At 46.0% G+C, this 17,390-nt stretch overlaps 2 protein-coding genes across 2 annotated transcripts; one reads left to right on the forward strand and one right to left on the reverse strand.

Annotated features, from left to right (window-relative positions):
• The first annotated feature begins 209 nt into the window (after positions 1–209).
• LOC130387132 (histone-lysine N-methyltransferase SUV39H1-like) lies at positions 210–8,760 on the forward strand. The gene is made up of 6 exons (XM_056596129.1): positions 210–315; positions 812–957; positions 2,347–3,018; positions 4,043–4,189; positions 5,091–5,220; positions 6,320–8,760. Exons 1-6 carry the CDS (start codon positions 297–299, stop codon positions 6,460–6,462), a joined length of 1,257 nt encoding a protein of 418 aa, XP_056452104.1. The 5' UTR covers positions 210–296; the 3' UTR covers positions 6,463–8,760.
• Positions 8,761–15,054: 6,294 nt separating this feature from the next.
• Positions 15,055–16,222, reverse strand: gpr173 (G protein-coupled receptor 173). Its single transcript, XM_056596159.1, has one exon. It carries the CDS (start codon positions 16,220–16,222, stop codon positions 15,056–15,058), a length of 1,167 nt encoding a protein of 388 aa, XP_056452134.1. The 3' UTR covers position 15,055.
• Positions 16,223–17,390: the final 1,168 nt, after the last annotated feature.

Raw genomic sequence — 17,390 nt, forward strand, 5'->3', positions numbered from 1 at the left:
TACTTATTTAATTTATTGGGACGCCGCATTGGACAGTTGACAGTTACGAAGGCGGAAACCTGAGGGTTATCTTTACCTGCAGAAGTCAAAACACGAGAGGGAACGCCTAGGTTCAGTGGGACCAGTGGAGTTAAAGATTCTGCTCAACGACCAGCGACCAGCGGCTCCACTCCAATGACGTCGACAGACGTTCAAGGGTTCAGCCAATCAGCGACGCGGATCGGGCGCTTCCTGCCAAGACGGTTGTTCACCAATGCAGCAGCAAGAGCTCTTAATTTGGCGGCTGTGCGGAAAACATGGCGGAAAATTTGAAAGGTAATCGTTCGTACAAAAGATTTTCGGTTTATTTCGACACTTTTCTCAGCTTACGCTCTTTTATGATACGTGTCGGTGTTTAACCGTCGTAAACCTGGGAGTTACATGGGTCTTTGTTAAAGTATCTAGGGGAGATTGCCCAATCTTGACGTGAGTGGTAAACACGGGACCCGTAAAACCTTGTTGCTTTCAACGCGCAGTTATATCTTCAAAGAAAGTGAACGTTTTTCTATTCCATAACATTCTTACTTTACTGCTTAACTGGCATTATTCCATATCAACTATCTTATATCGGTAGATTCAATCTAATAAAATAACTTAAGATACTTGTACACGATTTTTCTGGAATAACCCGCGCCAAGTTCGGAGAAGTGGAACTAGGTTTTCTTATACACAAACGCCGCATACCGTCCTCTGAATCGGGCATTTTCGTTTTACGATAATTCAAAAGTAAAATCCCCGCAACTTTGAAGACTAAACTTACTATCTATTTTAGAATGCGGTGTTCCATGCAAGCTGTCCCGGGACGATCTGCAGGACCTTTGCCGCCGGAGAAGGATTCACTGCAGAGACCTGCAAGTCAACAAACACAACTTCAACGACTATGAGGTGGAATACTTGTGCGATGTCAAGCGGGACAAGGTAAGACGATAGGACCAAAAATAAGATTTGGGGATGTACAACGTAACCTAACGTCGGGGGCTAGCAGAACGTTACTTTACAACCAGTTGACGCGTTTGATTAACTCTAGGATGGTGTTAAGTGACATGCCTGTTGTGTTTATCCTCATTGGATTATTTGGAACGGGCTTTTTGTTGCTTCTTTTACCGTTCACAATGGCTTTATCACTAGGGATATGTTGTGATGCTGCGATAAGCACAGGTTTCATTGTACAACGGGGATCGTTCTACACTGGCCTTTCAGAGGGTCTTGGTTGATTTGGTTACATAACAAAAGAGCCATCGGTTCATTTTTGCAGAAATCATAATATACCTTTACCCTGACAAACGGGCAGTACTGTTCTGCTGAACAGTTCTTAGTGAAATGTTTGGTTCAGTAACAAAGCATTTTGAACGTATAATTACACTTTTTGTTCGGGTATAATACTTTCACTGCTAAACTGGCTTTTTGCAACATTCTCTCCCCCTCCCCCCTCCACCTTTGACTCAATCTCAAAGGTGGAGGGGAGAGAATGTTGCAAAGAGCAGTTAGATACAATTTTGAATTGACATCTACTGGTCTTCGTTTTGGCCTACTATTAAACTGTTGTTACGGTACGTGCTATTACTTGATGGGCACTTTTAAACTGGCTTTTTGTTACAAATCTCCCATTCCACTCAACTTGTGAGGGAAGTGACCATGCGATAGTCCTGCAATAACACAGCTATATATGTATTTACAATCACATTAATACCTTGCTTTTACACATACCTGAAACTCTCTGACAATATTACTGTACAAAGAACACAAATAATACAATATTGCAGTACAACGTTGATCAGCCCTAATAAAATCAGTACTGTTGCAAACGTGTGTCAGGCCGAATCCCTGTCTGCACTATCAACCCCAGTTCCTGAGTGCCATCCTGGAAAAGCTGGTACATTGACGTCACTGGTCCGGGATTTGGACCCCACCAGGTCTAACCTTTCCTGGAATCTGGCCTTTTCCCGCAAACAGCTTTGAGGTTGTTCTAATTGCTGTATTCTACAGTATAGCAAAACCGAAAACCAACATTTTTAGCTATTTCGGCAAATTCACAGAGCAAGGCAAAACATTGCAATACATTTGTACCCCCTTTCCCTCCCTCCACCTCGTTTTCTCCCTCCCGCTGGCGCCCCCTACCTCCCCTCCATCCCATCATCTGGGTTTAGCCTTACACTAAATATATATATACATATTCTAGCTTAGCTTTATTTACCCGGGGCGGGCTGTGGCGAAAACCCCAATTCTGAAGAGGATTCATGTTATATTTGTCTAAGAACCCGCCCCCGTGAGCCCTGTGTGACGCCTCTCTCACCCCCCCCCCCCCAGGAGGACGAGGAGCTGTACCTGGTCAAGTGGAAGGGCTTCCCCGAGGCCGACAACACCTGGGAGCCGCGCAAGAACCTCAAGTGCCTCAAGCTGGTGAAGGAGTTCCGCCAGGACCTGGTGGCCGAGCTCCGCCGACAGCGCCGCCGCCACAAGAACCCGGTGCCCAAGCGGCTGGGCAAGGAGCTGACCTCGGCGCTGGTCCAGCGGGCCAAGCAGCGGATCAGCCTGCGACGCTGGGAGGACCACCTCAACAAGACCCGGAGCCACCCGGGCCGCATCCTGGTGCTGAACGAGGTGGACCTGGAGGGCCCGCCGCGCGACTTCACCTACATCAACAACTACCAGGTGGGCCGCGGCATCGAGCTCAACGAGATGGCGCTGGGCTGCGAGTGCGAGGACTGCGGGCGCGAGCCGCTCAACGGCTGCTGCCCCGGCGCCTCCCTGCACCGCACGGCGTACAACAAGCTGGGGCAGGTGCGGCTGCGCGCCGGCCAGCCCATCTACGAGTGCAACACGCGCTGCCGCTGCGGCGCCGACTGCCCCAACCGCGTGGTGCAGCGGGGCATCCAGTTCGACATGTGCATCTTCAAGACGCCCAACGGCCGCGGCTGGGGCGTGCGCACGCTGCAGCGCATCAAGAAGAACACCTTCGTCATGGAGTACGTGGGAGAGGTACGCTTTCTAACACCCCCAACCCCCACCCCCCCACCCCACTACCCTAACAGAGAAACGGATGGTTTTGTTCTTGAGTTGCAGGGTCCTTGAGTCAAGGATCAAGGTGGTCCAGGACGGAAGACCTCTCCGTCCTTGACCAGATTTGATTTGGTTAAAGAGCACCTATTATGCTTTTTCGACTTTTATGACCTGCAAACGTTGTTATAATGATTGATAGTCATGTTTAACCATACTACAGTGTCAAATAATGACCTACATGCATTTCGACGTATTCCCTGCTGACAGTCTGGGGTGGCTGTGCAGAGCGCTAACCCTCAACGTTTGCGATACACACATTTCCGGGAAATCATCTACGTAGAGGCACTCCTGCCACACCCCCATGTGCCTGGTCAAATCTGCCCGCGCGTGCGCTTCAAGGAAGGTAACCAATCACAACGGAGTTGGGTTGGCAGGAGGGGGGCGAGGGGGCGGAGAAGGACGAAACCGAGCGTTGACAGAGAAGGCTGAAAGCGCCCAGATGAGAGGAAGAGTTTCCCGAAAATCTACATCGTTTTTTGTGCTGTGATTCGTGTCAGGTTGCGCTATAGGAGGACTTAATAACAAATTAAGACCAGAAAAGTAGTATAATAGGTCCTCTTTAAGGACGGTTCATGCTCTTGATCTCGGGGAGCTCTCTCTAGGGGGCTGGGTGGGTGGGGGAGAGGAATTCTGTGAGGTCCACATGGGTTGAGCAACGAGGGAGCTGATCATGCTTAAGATGCATAATAATATGTTTTACTTGTATTGCCCTCGTATTGTATTTACTTGTAAGGCTGCACACGCCAAAATACCTAAGCGTTGGTTTATAAAACTATAGTACGTCCCACTAGCCACAGGCTAGGCTCACTGTGTGTGTGTGTGTGTGTGTGTAAGTGTGTAAGTGTGTGTAAGTGTAAATGCATGTACGTGTGTCTACGCGTGTACCGACCAAACAACCAACGGAAACCTTTGTTCATTCGCCGCTGTCTCCCTCTCCCGTTAGATCATCACGACGGACGAGGCGGAGAAGCGGGGGCACCTGTACGACCGGCAGGGCTCCACGTACCTGTTCGACCTGGACTACGTAGAAGACGTCTACACGGTGGACGCCGCCCACCAGGGGAACATCTCGCACTTTGTCAACCACAGTGTGAGTCTCCCGTCCTGAGCGAGCGACACATGCCCGCGGCCACTCCGTAGGCTGATCCACTCTTTCTATTTAGATCTTTAATAGAGAAAGATGCACTTCATTTATACATTCGGTGAGAGGTTCTTCAGGGCCGGTGAAATGCAAGGGAGGCTGAATCCTCCCGGAGTACGCCGGAATAATATTTTGCAAACTTTGGGACCATAAGGAAGAACAATGCTACAACACGATAAGATGGGAAATTGGGGGAGAGGCAAGAGTCTCTAATGCACAAAATAATGAACTTGATTGTAGTTAATATTCAATATCCTGAGGAATTGCTTTGCCACTTTGTTTAGTTGTTTCAACACAAAAAGCAATAATATCTCTCAGGATCAGGACACCGTCCACCGTAAATGATGTACATGGGTGCGTTCGTGTAGCATCTTTAAATCAGTGTGGCGTTTTAGGACAGGTAGCTCATACTCTTCTGAGGTGATATGCCTCATCCCTCCATGTGAACTTGCCTTAAAAACATGCCAGACGACATTCACAGAGTTTCCCTTCAGGCGTGTCTCGCCTTACCTCCAAACGTAAAGCACATCCGCGCTTTAATGAGAAACGTTATCAGTGGGGTGCCCCAGTGGCCCACAGGGTGGAGCGTGTACCGAATAGGCACAGTCCTGAACGAAGCAACCCGTGTTCGAATCGTGCCCGAGGTCATTTGCTGCATGTCCCCCCCCCCCCCCCCTTCTATCTCCTATACCTTCCTCTTCCTCACTCTGGAATAAAGCAGAACTAACTCTTTCAACCAAAAAAAAAAAAACGTTATCCGTCAAATGGAAAAAGAGGAACCTTCGAGCTGAATGTAAACGGTACGAGCCAGGGCGCCTTTCTGAACGCCGTGCTGTGCCGTCTCTTCCAGTGCAACCCCAACCTGCAGGTGTACAACGTGTTCATCGAGAACATCGACGAGCGCCTACCCCGGATCGCACTGTTCTCCACCCGGGCCATCCCCGCCGGAGAGGAGCTCACCTTCGACTACAAGATGCAAAGTAAGTCCCCCCTCCTGTTGCAACCACCGCGGAGCCACTCCCAGCTCTGTTGCGTTTGAGGATTAGCTGGCCGTGTAGCGCCATGGCCAGGGTATTCAAGCCGAGAGGGACTGGGTTCAATCGAAGGCCGAACGATTCGGGGAAATACCGTAATTTTCGGACTATAAGCCGCGCCTTTTTTCCCATTTTTCGATTCTGCGGCTTATATAATGGTGCGGCTAATCTATGAATCTTTACAGCTAACGGCCACTAGGGGACCTCCTAAATCTATGGATTTTACAGGTTACCGTCCACCAACTTTAACTCTATCCGCTCTATGACTGGTCCGCGCCCCCCGAGCTTTAAGCGGCGCGCTCCAGTGCGGCTTATATATACAGGCCTATGTGTCGAGATGAATTGATATTATAACATCTTTATTCAACTATTGAATTGTAAAAGAAAAATAAATACAAATCTTTATTCAGTAACAGTAACAAACCCCCCCTCCCAAACAAAATTGGATTAATCGTTGAGCCGGCTTCAATCCTCAACCGAGCCGCGGATGGACCCTCTTCAACTGAGGAGCCCTCCCAGCCCTAACACGGGGGTCGCGCATGACACTGATTATGGGTCTGCCACTTTCCCTGGTTCTTCAACGGAGCGGCAGACCCCGTAGTGAGTGAGCGACTGTGTTGGTTCTAGCATGAAGCAGGACTGCTCGATTATGGATAAAGTCATAATCACGATTATTTTGGTCAATATTGAAATCACGATTATTCAAACGATTATTTTTTCGAGCTTGAAAACATGATGCATTTATTCCAAATTTCTCTCTAGAAAAAAACACTTTTGGAACTGGGAATTTCCCCCTTAAAAAAAGTACACAACAGAAAATAATATACAAACATGTATCCAGCTGCAAAATAAATTAAAACAATTGAAATTCAACTCTATTATATTAGTTTGGAGATTGCTTGAGCCAAAAAAAATCGAAATCGCGTTAAAAATGAGATTGATTGCATAGCCCTAGGATGAAGCCTTTGTGAAGGCACTCTGTTGACTGAATGGTACTCGGGGAGGAGAGCCAGGCAGTGTGTAACTCTGTCCCACGTCGTGGCAGTTGATCCAGTGGACACGGAGAGCACCCGCATGGACTCCAGCTTCAGCCTGGCCCCCCTCTCCAGCATCCCCTCCTCCCCCAAGAAGCGCCTGCGGGTCGAATGCCGCTGCGGTTCGGACTCTTGTCGGAAGTATTTGTTCTGAGGCTCTTTGGCTTCGGAGGAAGACGGAGTATGAATTTGTAAAGTATATATTATTTTCCATCGAACATTTTGAGGAAAATAATTCTGTACAACTTTGTAGAATATTTTTTTTGTATTGCCCTGTTGATTCAATATACATGTAAAGCCATTTAATTCACAAATAAGTAATGATTTCCGTTATATACTCAGTTCTGAGCCAGAGACACATAGATTTTCTTTTAGGTTCATTTTACAATTTTATTTTTCGTCAGATTTTTCAGTTTCACTTGAAAATCTGGAAATTGTTGCCTGTATGAATTGAATGTGAATATTTGAGTGTTTGCTATTGAGCATGCTTTCTTTTTTTTACTTTGCTTTGTTTACTGGTGAATCTCCAAATCCTTCAGCCCTGTGTAGCATTGATGATTAAACATAAAGGTCTTAGCTTAAAATCCGAGCCTTTTCCTAGTCGTTTGCACAACTTGTTCTTGACCTAAAGAACAAGGTTTTGTGCAAGGTTTTCTAACCTATCAAACATTAATATTCAGCAGGAGAATATGAATTAGCTAGCCAATGTTTTGGTGATATTCTCACAAAACACTATGTGAATGCTGAAAAGAAACTGGAATTTTAAAATAAGGTATTTTGATGCCTTGATGATGGTGCCAGACCGCTTGGGTCTTGTATTCCCCCGTTCAAAGGTCCAAACAGGGATGGAAATGTATCGTCTTGGATGGTACAACCATGATGCAAAAAAATACTGCTTTTGAAATATCTGAATTTAAACCCTTTTTTTATTGATAGCAATTTTATTATTTTATATTAAGTACATTGGTTACATTTTCGTCTTCCGAAGCACTATTCATTTTTTACCAACGTAAAAAGTATATCTTAAGACTCCATGGGCTGCTTTTGGCATTTATTTCAGGTACACGGATGTATTTATTTTGCCCTGTATAGTTCCTTTTCAATCTGCACCAGGTAGGTTATTTTACTTTCAGCCTAATTATAATTAAGCAATGTAGTTATTGTATGAATTAATTTGTGTCTCCTTTTTCTTTTTAAGCGAAAGAAAAATGTAAATAAATTGCTTCAAAGTATGTTTTGTCTTTACATTCATTTTTACCTACAGTTATTTGTGAAATTCCTTCAAAAAGTCACTTGAAGGAAACGGCAATGCCAAAGCTTCTATATAAAGCATAAAACAGGAGCAGTAATATAAGTTAAAATAAAAAAAACATGGCTTTATAACTTTTTCACAACTGGTAACAATTCTTTGTTATACCTACAAATCAACTTTTGTAAATTATGTGTTGAATTTATCAATGGTCCGTTTTTTTAATTGATAGTTTTACCACAGCTTATGATAAGAACCACCTTTTTGGCCACAACCTAGAAAGCCGGGAACAGAATTGTATTCAGACGGATCTTAGGGCTTATCAATTGCGTTATTAGATGTAATAACATGTGTTTCGTGATGTATCGATGATCAATTATGTATTCCGATATATTTAGTAATTATTCAATCACTCATCATTTTTGGAACTCTTTCCACTAAGCTAAATCAATGCTTTGACTTGGGATAGCATCCTTAAAGGCACCATTATATAAGCAATATTTATTTGTTAAAACAAGTGTTGAATAGCTCTTTATTCCGACTGCCGTCGTTGATAAAGAGGGTTAGTAGCATGGGTCTTCCACTCCCTCCGCTCTGCAGTGAACAGAACAAATGTCCTTGTATCCCGTTCCCACTTTATCCAAATCCAGAGAGAGACCTCCTCAAAGGGGGCTGTCCTCTCACTGAAGCAGGATTTCAGTGTTGATGGACAACGGACAAGCTTCCGATTCCAGCGTGAGGGGGTTGTAGGGAGGGGAGTGCTAACCGCAATAATGGATAGGAATCCTGCCAAGGTGACGACATCTCTTGCAGCGCCTTCAAGGCACTCGGAATGTAATGTTTTCCCTGAATTACATCAGTGTACGATGCAGAAGTCCGTTGGAGGTCTTCTGTCTTCCCATTAGGTCTGAGCTGTCGGCAGCTGGGGGAAGCAGGGATGAATGGAGGCTGTATGTCTCTAAGGTAGGATTCCTGTTCCATAGTCGGGCTACTTTTGGTAGCACCTTGTCCCCCAGGGGGATCTGGTCCAGGGTGTAGGGAGTGGTCTCGATCTCTCTCTGACTTCCCTCGACTTCCGTCATGGACAACATGCAGGATGAGCAGATGTCTGTCGTTGCCGTGTGTCCTGCAGCTGGTCTTCAGGTCACACTGCAGCTCCTTGTGTGCGGCCATATCCCCAGCACCGGGCGTTGTCCCTCAGCCAGCTTTGCTTCTGGGCTGCAGTCAGCTGTTGGAAGTATTCACAGCCGTTCAGCGAGGGCTTCCCCATGCCCCCCAGTAAGGGCAGTACTTCTTCCCTTCCTCAGGCCCCTCCGGAAGGGAGGGTCTCTGGTCGTTCTGCGTGGCTCCAGCCTTAGCTGAACGGTAGCCCGTCTGTGTTCCAGCCTCTCTCCCTGGGTCCCTGTTGTCTGTGTGTCCGCTGGGGTCCATTGGAAGGACCGTAGGGCTGCCACTCCCCTTTCCGGTCCGGGCAGGCCTCGGGGCGGGGGATGGCGCGGCGGTAGCTCATGGCTGTCTACCGGGTCGGAGCCTTGCCGCTCACTGCACCGGTCGTCCATCATTGATACTGCCGGAGTCGACAGTGGTTCTGCAGTGGCTGCACTCTGCGACACGTGGAGCTGCTGAACCATCTCCAGCAGCTTCTGGGTCTGCCCTGGTGCCTGAACTCATCCGGCCTGGTGGATCTCTGATGAGCTAGCAGATCCTCATAGTGCAGCCAGTCCTACACCTCAGATAGGCGGATGCTGCCTCTCTGCGCCGTCTTCCTCTGGTGATGAAACCTTCTGAGCATGACGGGAAGCTGACTGCCAGGCGTGACAAGGCTTGTCGTCTAGCAGGTGGCCGCAGGTGTGTGTCGGCTGAATCCACCCAGGTCATGGTCATTAAGGTGTGCGGGCGATAGTTGTTGCTGTCCTCCTCGGCTCAGAATCTCCACTACAACAGGCTCAGAGTGCGGCTCGGAGAAACTAAGCTAGGGTGTAATGGATTGGGGGTTGAAGCAGGGTGCTGAGTAAGAGGAGCTCTTTAGCGAGACCAAAGGTGATGTCATCCATGAGGGAATTGATGGAAAGAAGTTCTGTAAACACAGACAGTATAAAATCAGTAATGGGAACTCGTCAACATTGCTTCCACATCTAATAACTAAAGTAGTATAATATCTGTTACCATGACCAGTGTATTTATATTGCTTGTCATAAGCATACTGTAATTAGTAGTCTAAACGCATACACGTAACTGCAATCATACCAGAATATTATAATTAAGTACACAAGCTACAGGTTATACAACAAAACAATTGCGTAGGGGTATTCGCATGAGACGGCAACAGACTAAGGCCCCAAGGAGCCAGCACTGGGTTCCCAAAAAACAAGTTCACAGATAGCACAGTTTATGACTCAACCTCTTGTCTACCTATGGATACCAACCTCATGCATGCATTGATTAAGGATTACCCTAAAAGGGCTTGGGGCTTAACATGTTTTGACACATCACCCGCTATTTATAGAAGTACATATATGCTGTTTATGTACATTACTTTGCATCATGGACCCTTATATCTCAGACTGATGTAACAACACCACAATCAAACCCATTGCCGAATGGCAACACCCTAGACCCTAGGAGTGTGAAAAATGAGCATGGATGCTTGTGTAGGGACAGTATTGTGACGGGGGATTCAGGACACTATAAATTATATTAACAAAATAGAGGCATTTGTTTGGCTTTATGTGCTATCTGTTTCTTGTGGAGAGGCACCTGGGGTCACTGTTGGGAGAAGCTTCCATCACTGTAAAGTTGATTACAAAATAACAGATGGGAGAAAATCCTCTCTGTGTTTCACTCTCACCTGCGCCCCAGGTAACCTCATTAAGGAGAACTGTTGAACCACTCCCACACTGTTCTCGTTTCGGAGCCAACCTGTGCATTGGCAGTGGCAGCACATGTTCTGTCACAGGAGGACTGTGGCCAAAACGAGGGCCACACTGAGCCAACTCTGTTGATTTGTAGGAGAGGCGTGGGGCTACGAGTTTATCAAAGAAAATATAAAAATGATTAAGCCCTGCGATCGACCTTGACAACACGCTCCCGACTGAGGAGGTGGGATCCCTTCCAGGTGATGGGCCCGGTGCCATACAAAGCAGTCTGGATGGAAGCAATGTGGTCTGTAAACGTCCAAGCTCTGCCAAAGCACAAACCCAGAGGTCCATCACATCCAAAAAAAAGACACAAGACACCTCTTTAAAACATTCTTAATCGAAGCAAACTTTTAAGAGACATGTTAAGAATGCTTCTTTCGCCTTGTTTATTTCGGGTCTCTTCCAACTAGCCTGAAGAAAAGCTAAGGTCTGGCTCGAGGTCTGCAAAGACTGACCACCGGCACAACAGTGGATATTTCCTTGCTGTAGGAAGTGTGTGATTTGTAGTCGCTGTAATGATCCCTTCAGAAGCTGCCATTCATTTTGAAGAACATTATGCACTGACGAAAGCTTCTGAGGGTATTGCTCTGTCCTTCCTCAATGACTCCTCCACTCTGCAAGCCCGTTCGTCTCTCCTGTATGAAACACTTGACATGATTGGAGTTTCTCGTTTGGAGGGCCCTTGGCTATCAGGGCCTGAAGCGGTTGCTTTCATTGTTCACATGGGGATTGAAACACTTACAAACAAAAGGAACAGGCTTGATCATTATTATTTGGGGCTGTTCCATAAATCTAATCCAAAACAAATGTCCTTTGCCGTAAACTAATTGGAGATTGTTAGTCAAGACCCTTTTTGTTCTTCTATTTCCAAGACCTCCAAATCAGATGTGCTTTTATAAAATTGAAATACACTAAAGAAAAAGCAAAAAACTAAATGAAAAAATAAATTGCCAGGTGTCCTGAAAGCAGTGTAAAGTAATTACATTTTAAATTAAATGGGACTTGGGACTTTATTAACCATAGATTTATATTTCTATCTTTCTGTCATTCTGTTTATTTCATACTGTTTTTTTATCTGTTTGGATTTTTCCTAAATCTTCGCATCTTCAGGCGCGGAATCTGTGTTCGTTTACAGTTGAGCAGAAACTCCCAAGCAGGTTTTGGACCAAACTTTAATAGTTTTAACACATTCAATGCTCTGTCAGTTCTCTGGATTAGGATGAGGAAGCGTTTGCAGGAGGAGTATCGTCAGAACCTTAACTCAATCCTTCCCTCAACCCCTGCATCCCGTTGACTTAGCCATCTCCTCAGCATCCATACATTCATACTTACATATAGAAATACATACACCCACACACACATACACACACACACACACACACACACACACACACACACAGTAAAAATACAACGATCCCCCAACCTCAATCAATCAATTGCATTTTAAAGTCAGTTTTTTTGCCGCCGATACAATACACACAAAATAGCACAGAGGTCACAGCAAGTTTTTATAAAAGGTAGTCTGCCTGAAGCAACTCAAAACTTACTGCCAGGCTTGTCTGCATATGAAAAAAAACAAGTATTGACCCCAAAAAGCAGTTATTTTTTCAGGCTTGGTTTTCATCCATTCAAGTCCTTCTGCCGTGTCCTTCAAAAAATTGATCCGAAGGGCGGAAAGCAAGCAACAAAATCAACCAAAAACATTCCACGGTCACAAAAGAAGGATTTAGTCTCAAATCCATGTGTCCAGCCTTAAGAGAATATGTCCACCCAGTCCTACATAGCAAAGAGGACTCTCTCGCTGTACAGCAGAGATATATCTTTACCCACTGACCGCAATTCATAGAGTCTCTGACAGGAGTTTGGTGACCTTCGAACTCCAGCAGTTATTCCTCTTTCTTCAAAAGGTTGTAGACACAGTGGTGCTTTTTTTTTCAGTTATTTTTTTACCGAACAAATCCTCCATTTTGTAATTTGGCAGAGAGGCTTTTTTCCTGTATTGATTCTCTTTTTTTATTTTTTTTACTAATCCCAAATAACCACCTATTGAGTGGAATTTGACGATGTCACATCTGTAGGGCGAAGAGGCCCCCAACCACCGGGATTCATTTTGCACGTTTTCAGACATTCAAACCAGAACTTTACAATCTCTCCGTCTTGTCCTATCTTATGCCCTCAAGACAACGCAGCCGTTTTTGGGAACAAGACCAATAAAGAGTTAATTATTCACCATGTAGTGTACACTAAATTAAATATTCTGGTGGTTTAGATGTTGCCGGAAGGGTTGTGGGTTCAACCCCTGCCCCCGTGTCTCCCTCCCTCCTATCTGCTCACTACGACCTATATCTCTGGGGCCGCTGTGGTCTTCATTTGCTTTGGATAAAAGCAACTCCTAAAGGAGTTTTTAAGTCTTGCTCTACTTAAAGGTGCAGTGTATAGAATTTGGTATGGTATGGCATTCAGCGCAACAGACTTTGTGTATAATACAATAAACATATTAACTATTGTTGTGTTTTCAATATCTGAGAATGATCCCCTTTATATCTAGATTTTGAGCGGGCCCCATTCCAAGGGGCCCACCATGTTTCTATAGTAGCCCAGAACCATCAAACAGGTCTAGCGGGATGCGTTTTAATTTAACAATTATAATCAGTATCTTACTTGTGAGCTTTGACGTAAAGCTTTCCAGACTATCAACTCAATATGATTTACAAATCTATCATGGAACTTTGTTACTTCATACTTGGCTACTTGATGCTGTCGTCGACGATGACATTATTTTGGAAGTACCTACTGGCAGCTTACACCGTAGCCAGCGTAGCTTCTCCTACGTCATTGGAAGGTTTCAGTTGGTTGCAACATCACCGACTCAATGCCACTTAATCCTAAACACTGCACCTTTAACTACTAAGAGAAACCCAACCAAAAACGTCAGACCTTGATGTTATATTACATTTACGACGGACCATTCAATATACCAATCGTATCTCATGATAGCAGTTGGGCTTACAGTCTAGGAAATTTAAAACACTGGGTCATTTAGTTTGTTTTTAATGACAACTGCTCACTGCTAACTGATGTGTCTGGTGAGTGAGGCTCCAGTTAGCTTAGAAGTTAGCTTCTCACTCCCCCAAGTCAGTTATAAAATGGAACCTCAATGGTCCCCTGAACGACACATCTTTTATTAACCAATTTAGTCACTAATCAATTTCTCTTCAACACTGCACTGCAGTCATGCATTACCGGCACTTTGCAGGGGCACCATTTTAATGGCGTTTAAATGTGAAGCCCCGCAGTGCGTTCTGCAGACCAACTGTCATATCTTTAATATAAAATCACTGAATGAAAAAAATCTGCTACGAAAGTTGTAGCATTAATATGTTTATATAGGACATGAATAATCCAATCAAACAATGGAAGCTAATACTTAATAAGTCTCTAAATGGGTGATAATGTTTGTCTCATCGTCATCAAACACAGCCCCACAGGGCTTCAAGGAGCTAATCCGACCATTTTGAGGAACAGTTTCCTGCAAATGGTAATAAAGTTAATACTTTTTAATATTCGTATTACAATTACTGTCATTTTTATAACAATTGTATTACTCTCTTTAATATTAGGCCAGACTTTCGTTGTTGTGGTTTTAATTGTCTAGAGTAATGAAGAAAATAGTAATTATGATAAATAAATAGGATTCTTTTGTGTCTTAACTATTATCATACCAAGTATCATCTGTTTTATTTATCTTAAAAGTCCAGGAGGAGAATCTGTATTAATACATAATCAAATTGAAAGTATTACCTTATTAAGACATTTAATATTAGATATTATAGACAATGTAAAGGTTTGCCTTTGTGTTGGCTTACTCTTTAAGCTGTGGTCCTTACGACCTGACCTTAAATAAATTAGGGAAAGACAGGATATGGTTAGATAAATATACATATAATTATTATAATCAATTTGGTATGTTCCCCTTCCGGCTGTCTCTTCATACTTATTATTACATCATAGTTAATTTATTTTGGATTCCTTTCTTTATTCTACAGATATTTGAAATGCTCCAATAAACAGTAAAATGATGAAATCAAAAGTTTTTACCAAAATATACCTTGGAGACTTGGTGAAATACTGCATCAACATAAACATGCAGTATCTTTATATTAGTTGTAGATTCAATTAACTTCGATTTATGTCTCTAGTTTTTGGGCTTTTAACTAGTGTTTGAACATAAAGTATTGGATACCATTTTACCATTTGTCTCTTGTAGAACTGGTTTAACTTTGGAATGCAAGAATACTACTTCATACCTCATTCTTCTGTTTGACACATTCGTCTGTTTAACCTTCTGTAAAACCCAACCGCGGATAAAATGGTGGAAACTCTCTGAACATCGCCCTCGGTGACATACGCAACCACATCTCAAGAGGCTCGTACCAAATCAACCAAAGCCAAGAAAATCCCCCCACCCCCTATCCCCCATCAACAATCGTTCTCCAGAACCCACTCTCTCATCCCCCTCATCCTCCCGTCATCTCCTCCTCCCGATCCCCTCCTCCAGCCCCCTGCTCCCCCACGCCTGCTCACATGACGCAGTAAGGCTCCCGTGGCGGGTGAGGTTTAGTCCTGCAGCAGGCCGGCAGGCTGGCCAGGAACCCCTTCTTCAGGTCCTTGTTGAGGAAGAAGCACACGATGGGGTTGACCCCGGCCTGGGCGAAGCTCATCCACACGGTGGTGGAGAGGTACCGGTGCGGCAGCGTGCACGCCTTGACGAACACGCGCCAGTAGCACGCCACGATGTACGGCGACCACAGCACCAGGAAGAGCAGCGTGATCACGTAGAACATCCTGCCCAGCTGCTTCTCCGCCTTGAACTCCTCCATGCCCAGCAGGCGGCGGTTCTGGTTGTGCAAGTTCTGCCGGATCCCCAGCAGGGTGGGCGGCATGGGGCCCCTCCCGAAGCCCGCGATCCAGTTGGCCGCCGCCTGGCCCGTGGCCCCGGGGCCGTGGAAGGTCCAGTTCTGGCTGATGGCCGGCACCATCTGAACGGGCTTCATCTTGCGGTGCTTGTACTCAAAGAGCAGCAGCTTCATGTAGACCACGTGCGTGGCCAGGATGAGCACGGCCAGCATCAGCATGAAGCCCAGCGTGTCGTTGGCCTTGAAGTAGCGGTGCTCGAAGATGCACTGGTCCTCCTCGCGGATGAACTTGTAGGTGCCCACGTCGAAGACGGGCGGGAACGCCATGGCCACCGACAGCGTCCACACCATGCACACCACGGCCACGCACGTCCAGAAGGTCATCCGCTTGGAGTAGAAGCGGTGGTGGGCGATGGCCATGTAGCGCGTCACGCTGATGCAGAACAGCATGAAGGCGGCGTGGAAGCAGAAGAGGACAGCCATGAAGGCCACCACCTTGCAGCTCAGCACGCTGTACGTCCAGGCCGAGCCGTTCTTGATGGACACCAGGACGAAGGGGAAGCACACGGCCGAGCGGACGCTGTCGGCCAGGCACAGGTCCAGCAGGAAGTAGTAGGGCGCCTTGTGGAGCGTGCGGTCCCGCAGCACCAGCAGGGACACCACCAGGTTGCCCACCAGGCTGACGCAGATGATCAGCCCCAGCAGCACCAGCTTCAGGTAGGTGGAGACGGCGGAGGCCGGCCCCCCCGCCCCCCCTACGCCGCCCGCGGTCGCCACCACCACGCCCACCGGGCCGCCGGCGCCCTCGCTGCTCTCGTTGCCGTTGGCCATGTCGCGCGGCCCGCCTCCCACGCCAAACGCCGCGCCCGCGAAGGCCCCCCCGCTCCTTCTCCTCCTCCTTCTCCTCCTCCTCCTCCTCCTCCTTCTCCTCCTCCTCCTCCTTCTCCTCCTCCTCCTCCTCCGGCGGCTTCACCTTCCGTCGTCCACGTGTTTGCTTCCTGGTTCGGGTTCACGCGGAACGGAATCGCTTCGGCGAGCATGGCCCCATTTCAAACACGATCTCCTTATACGGGCGCACTTCCTAGTGGTAATAAATTACAACAATGACCTGGAGATGGGAGAGACGGGAGGGAGTTAGGAGGTTGAATATGCGTGATTGAAGTGTTGGCAGACTCATTCATGCTTTTGAAAATAAATTATCGTAACATGCTCTATTAAATTATTTGATCAATTCTGTAAAGTGCAATCAAATCAGTCTTACTATCTGGGGATATTTCTAAAAGGATGGGTGAGGGGATGGATACTTTTCAATGCTACTGCATAGGTACCGTATTAATGCCAATGGGGTCCCCCCAATTGAGATAAAAGATATAAATAGGGTTCCTGAAATGACTTTACATACATTGTGTGTGTGTGTATGTCTGAGAGCTATAGAAATGTGTGTCTATCTGTGTTGAAAGACCACCAAAAAGGTTTTGGTCAATCCAAAGGGGTTTATAACCACTTGTATTGTGTGGTATGTTCAAATTATTTCTAAATGCAGTGTTTATTACTTGTTTTAATGGTCTTTACATTTTTTACATCACATATTCAGCTATTTGTTATTCAGGTTAATATATGGAATGACATCATTATAAATGCATATTTAAAACACACACACATGTTGAATTCTCTCCCTAACTCTTCTAAATGCTTAGATGCTTAACATTTGCTCATTTGCGCCTCGGCACTAGTAGGCCAACGGATCCAAATCCCTTATCAGTTCTATCCGTTATAAGCGACAGACGGTTTGTAGTTTAACGCCTACGATACGTGATCGGTATAGGGACGACCCCAGCTCACGGTCAGCTCCACAGGAATACCGAATAGGGTGGAGGGGGGTGGGGCTTGGTTGGGGGGGCTGGTGGTGGTTGGTTGGTGGTGGACGGCCGAGTCATTGTCAGAAACTGGGTAGCAACAGCAGTCGAACACCGCTGCTTTGGTCTCGGTAGGAGGGGGA

This window comes from Gadus chalcogrammus, chromosome 1, assembly GCF_026213295.1.
Source record: "Gadus chalcogrammus isolate NIFS_2021 chromosome 1, NIFS_Gcha_1.0, whole genome shotgun sequence".
NCBI classification, from domain to species: domain Eukaryota; kingdom Metazoa; phylum Chordata; class Actinopteri; order Gadiformes; family Gadidae; genus Gadus; species Gadus chalcogrammus.

Coding starts and splice junctions, on each gene's coding strand:
- LOC130387132 (XM_056596129.1), top strand. Junction 958..2,346: donor GCGATGTCAAGCGGGACAAG/GTAAGACGATAG, acceptor CCCCCCCCCCAG/GAGGACGAGGAGCTGTACCT. Junction 4,190..5,090: donor CGCACTTTGTCAACCACAGT/GTGAGTCTCCCG, acceptor CGTCTCTTCCAG/TGCAACCCCAACCTGCAGGT.
- gpr173 (XM_056596159.1), bottom strand. CDS start 16,222: ATGGCCAACGGCAACGAGAGCAGCGAGGGCGCCGGCGGCCCGGTGGGC.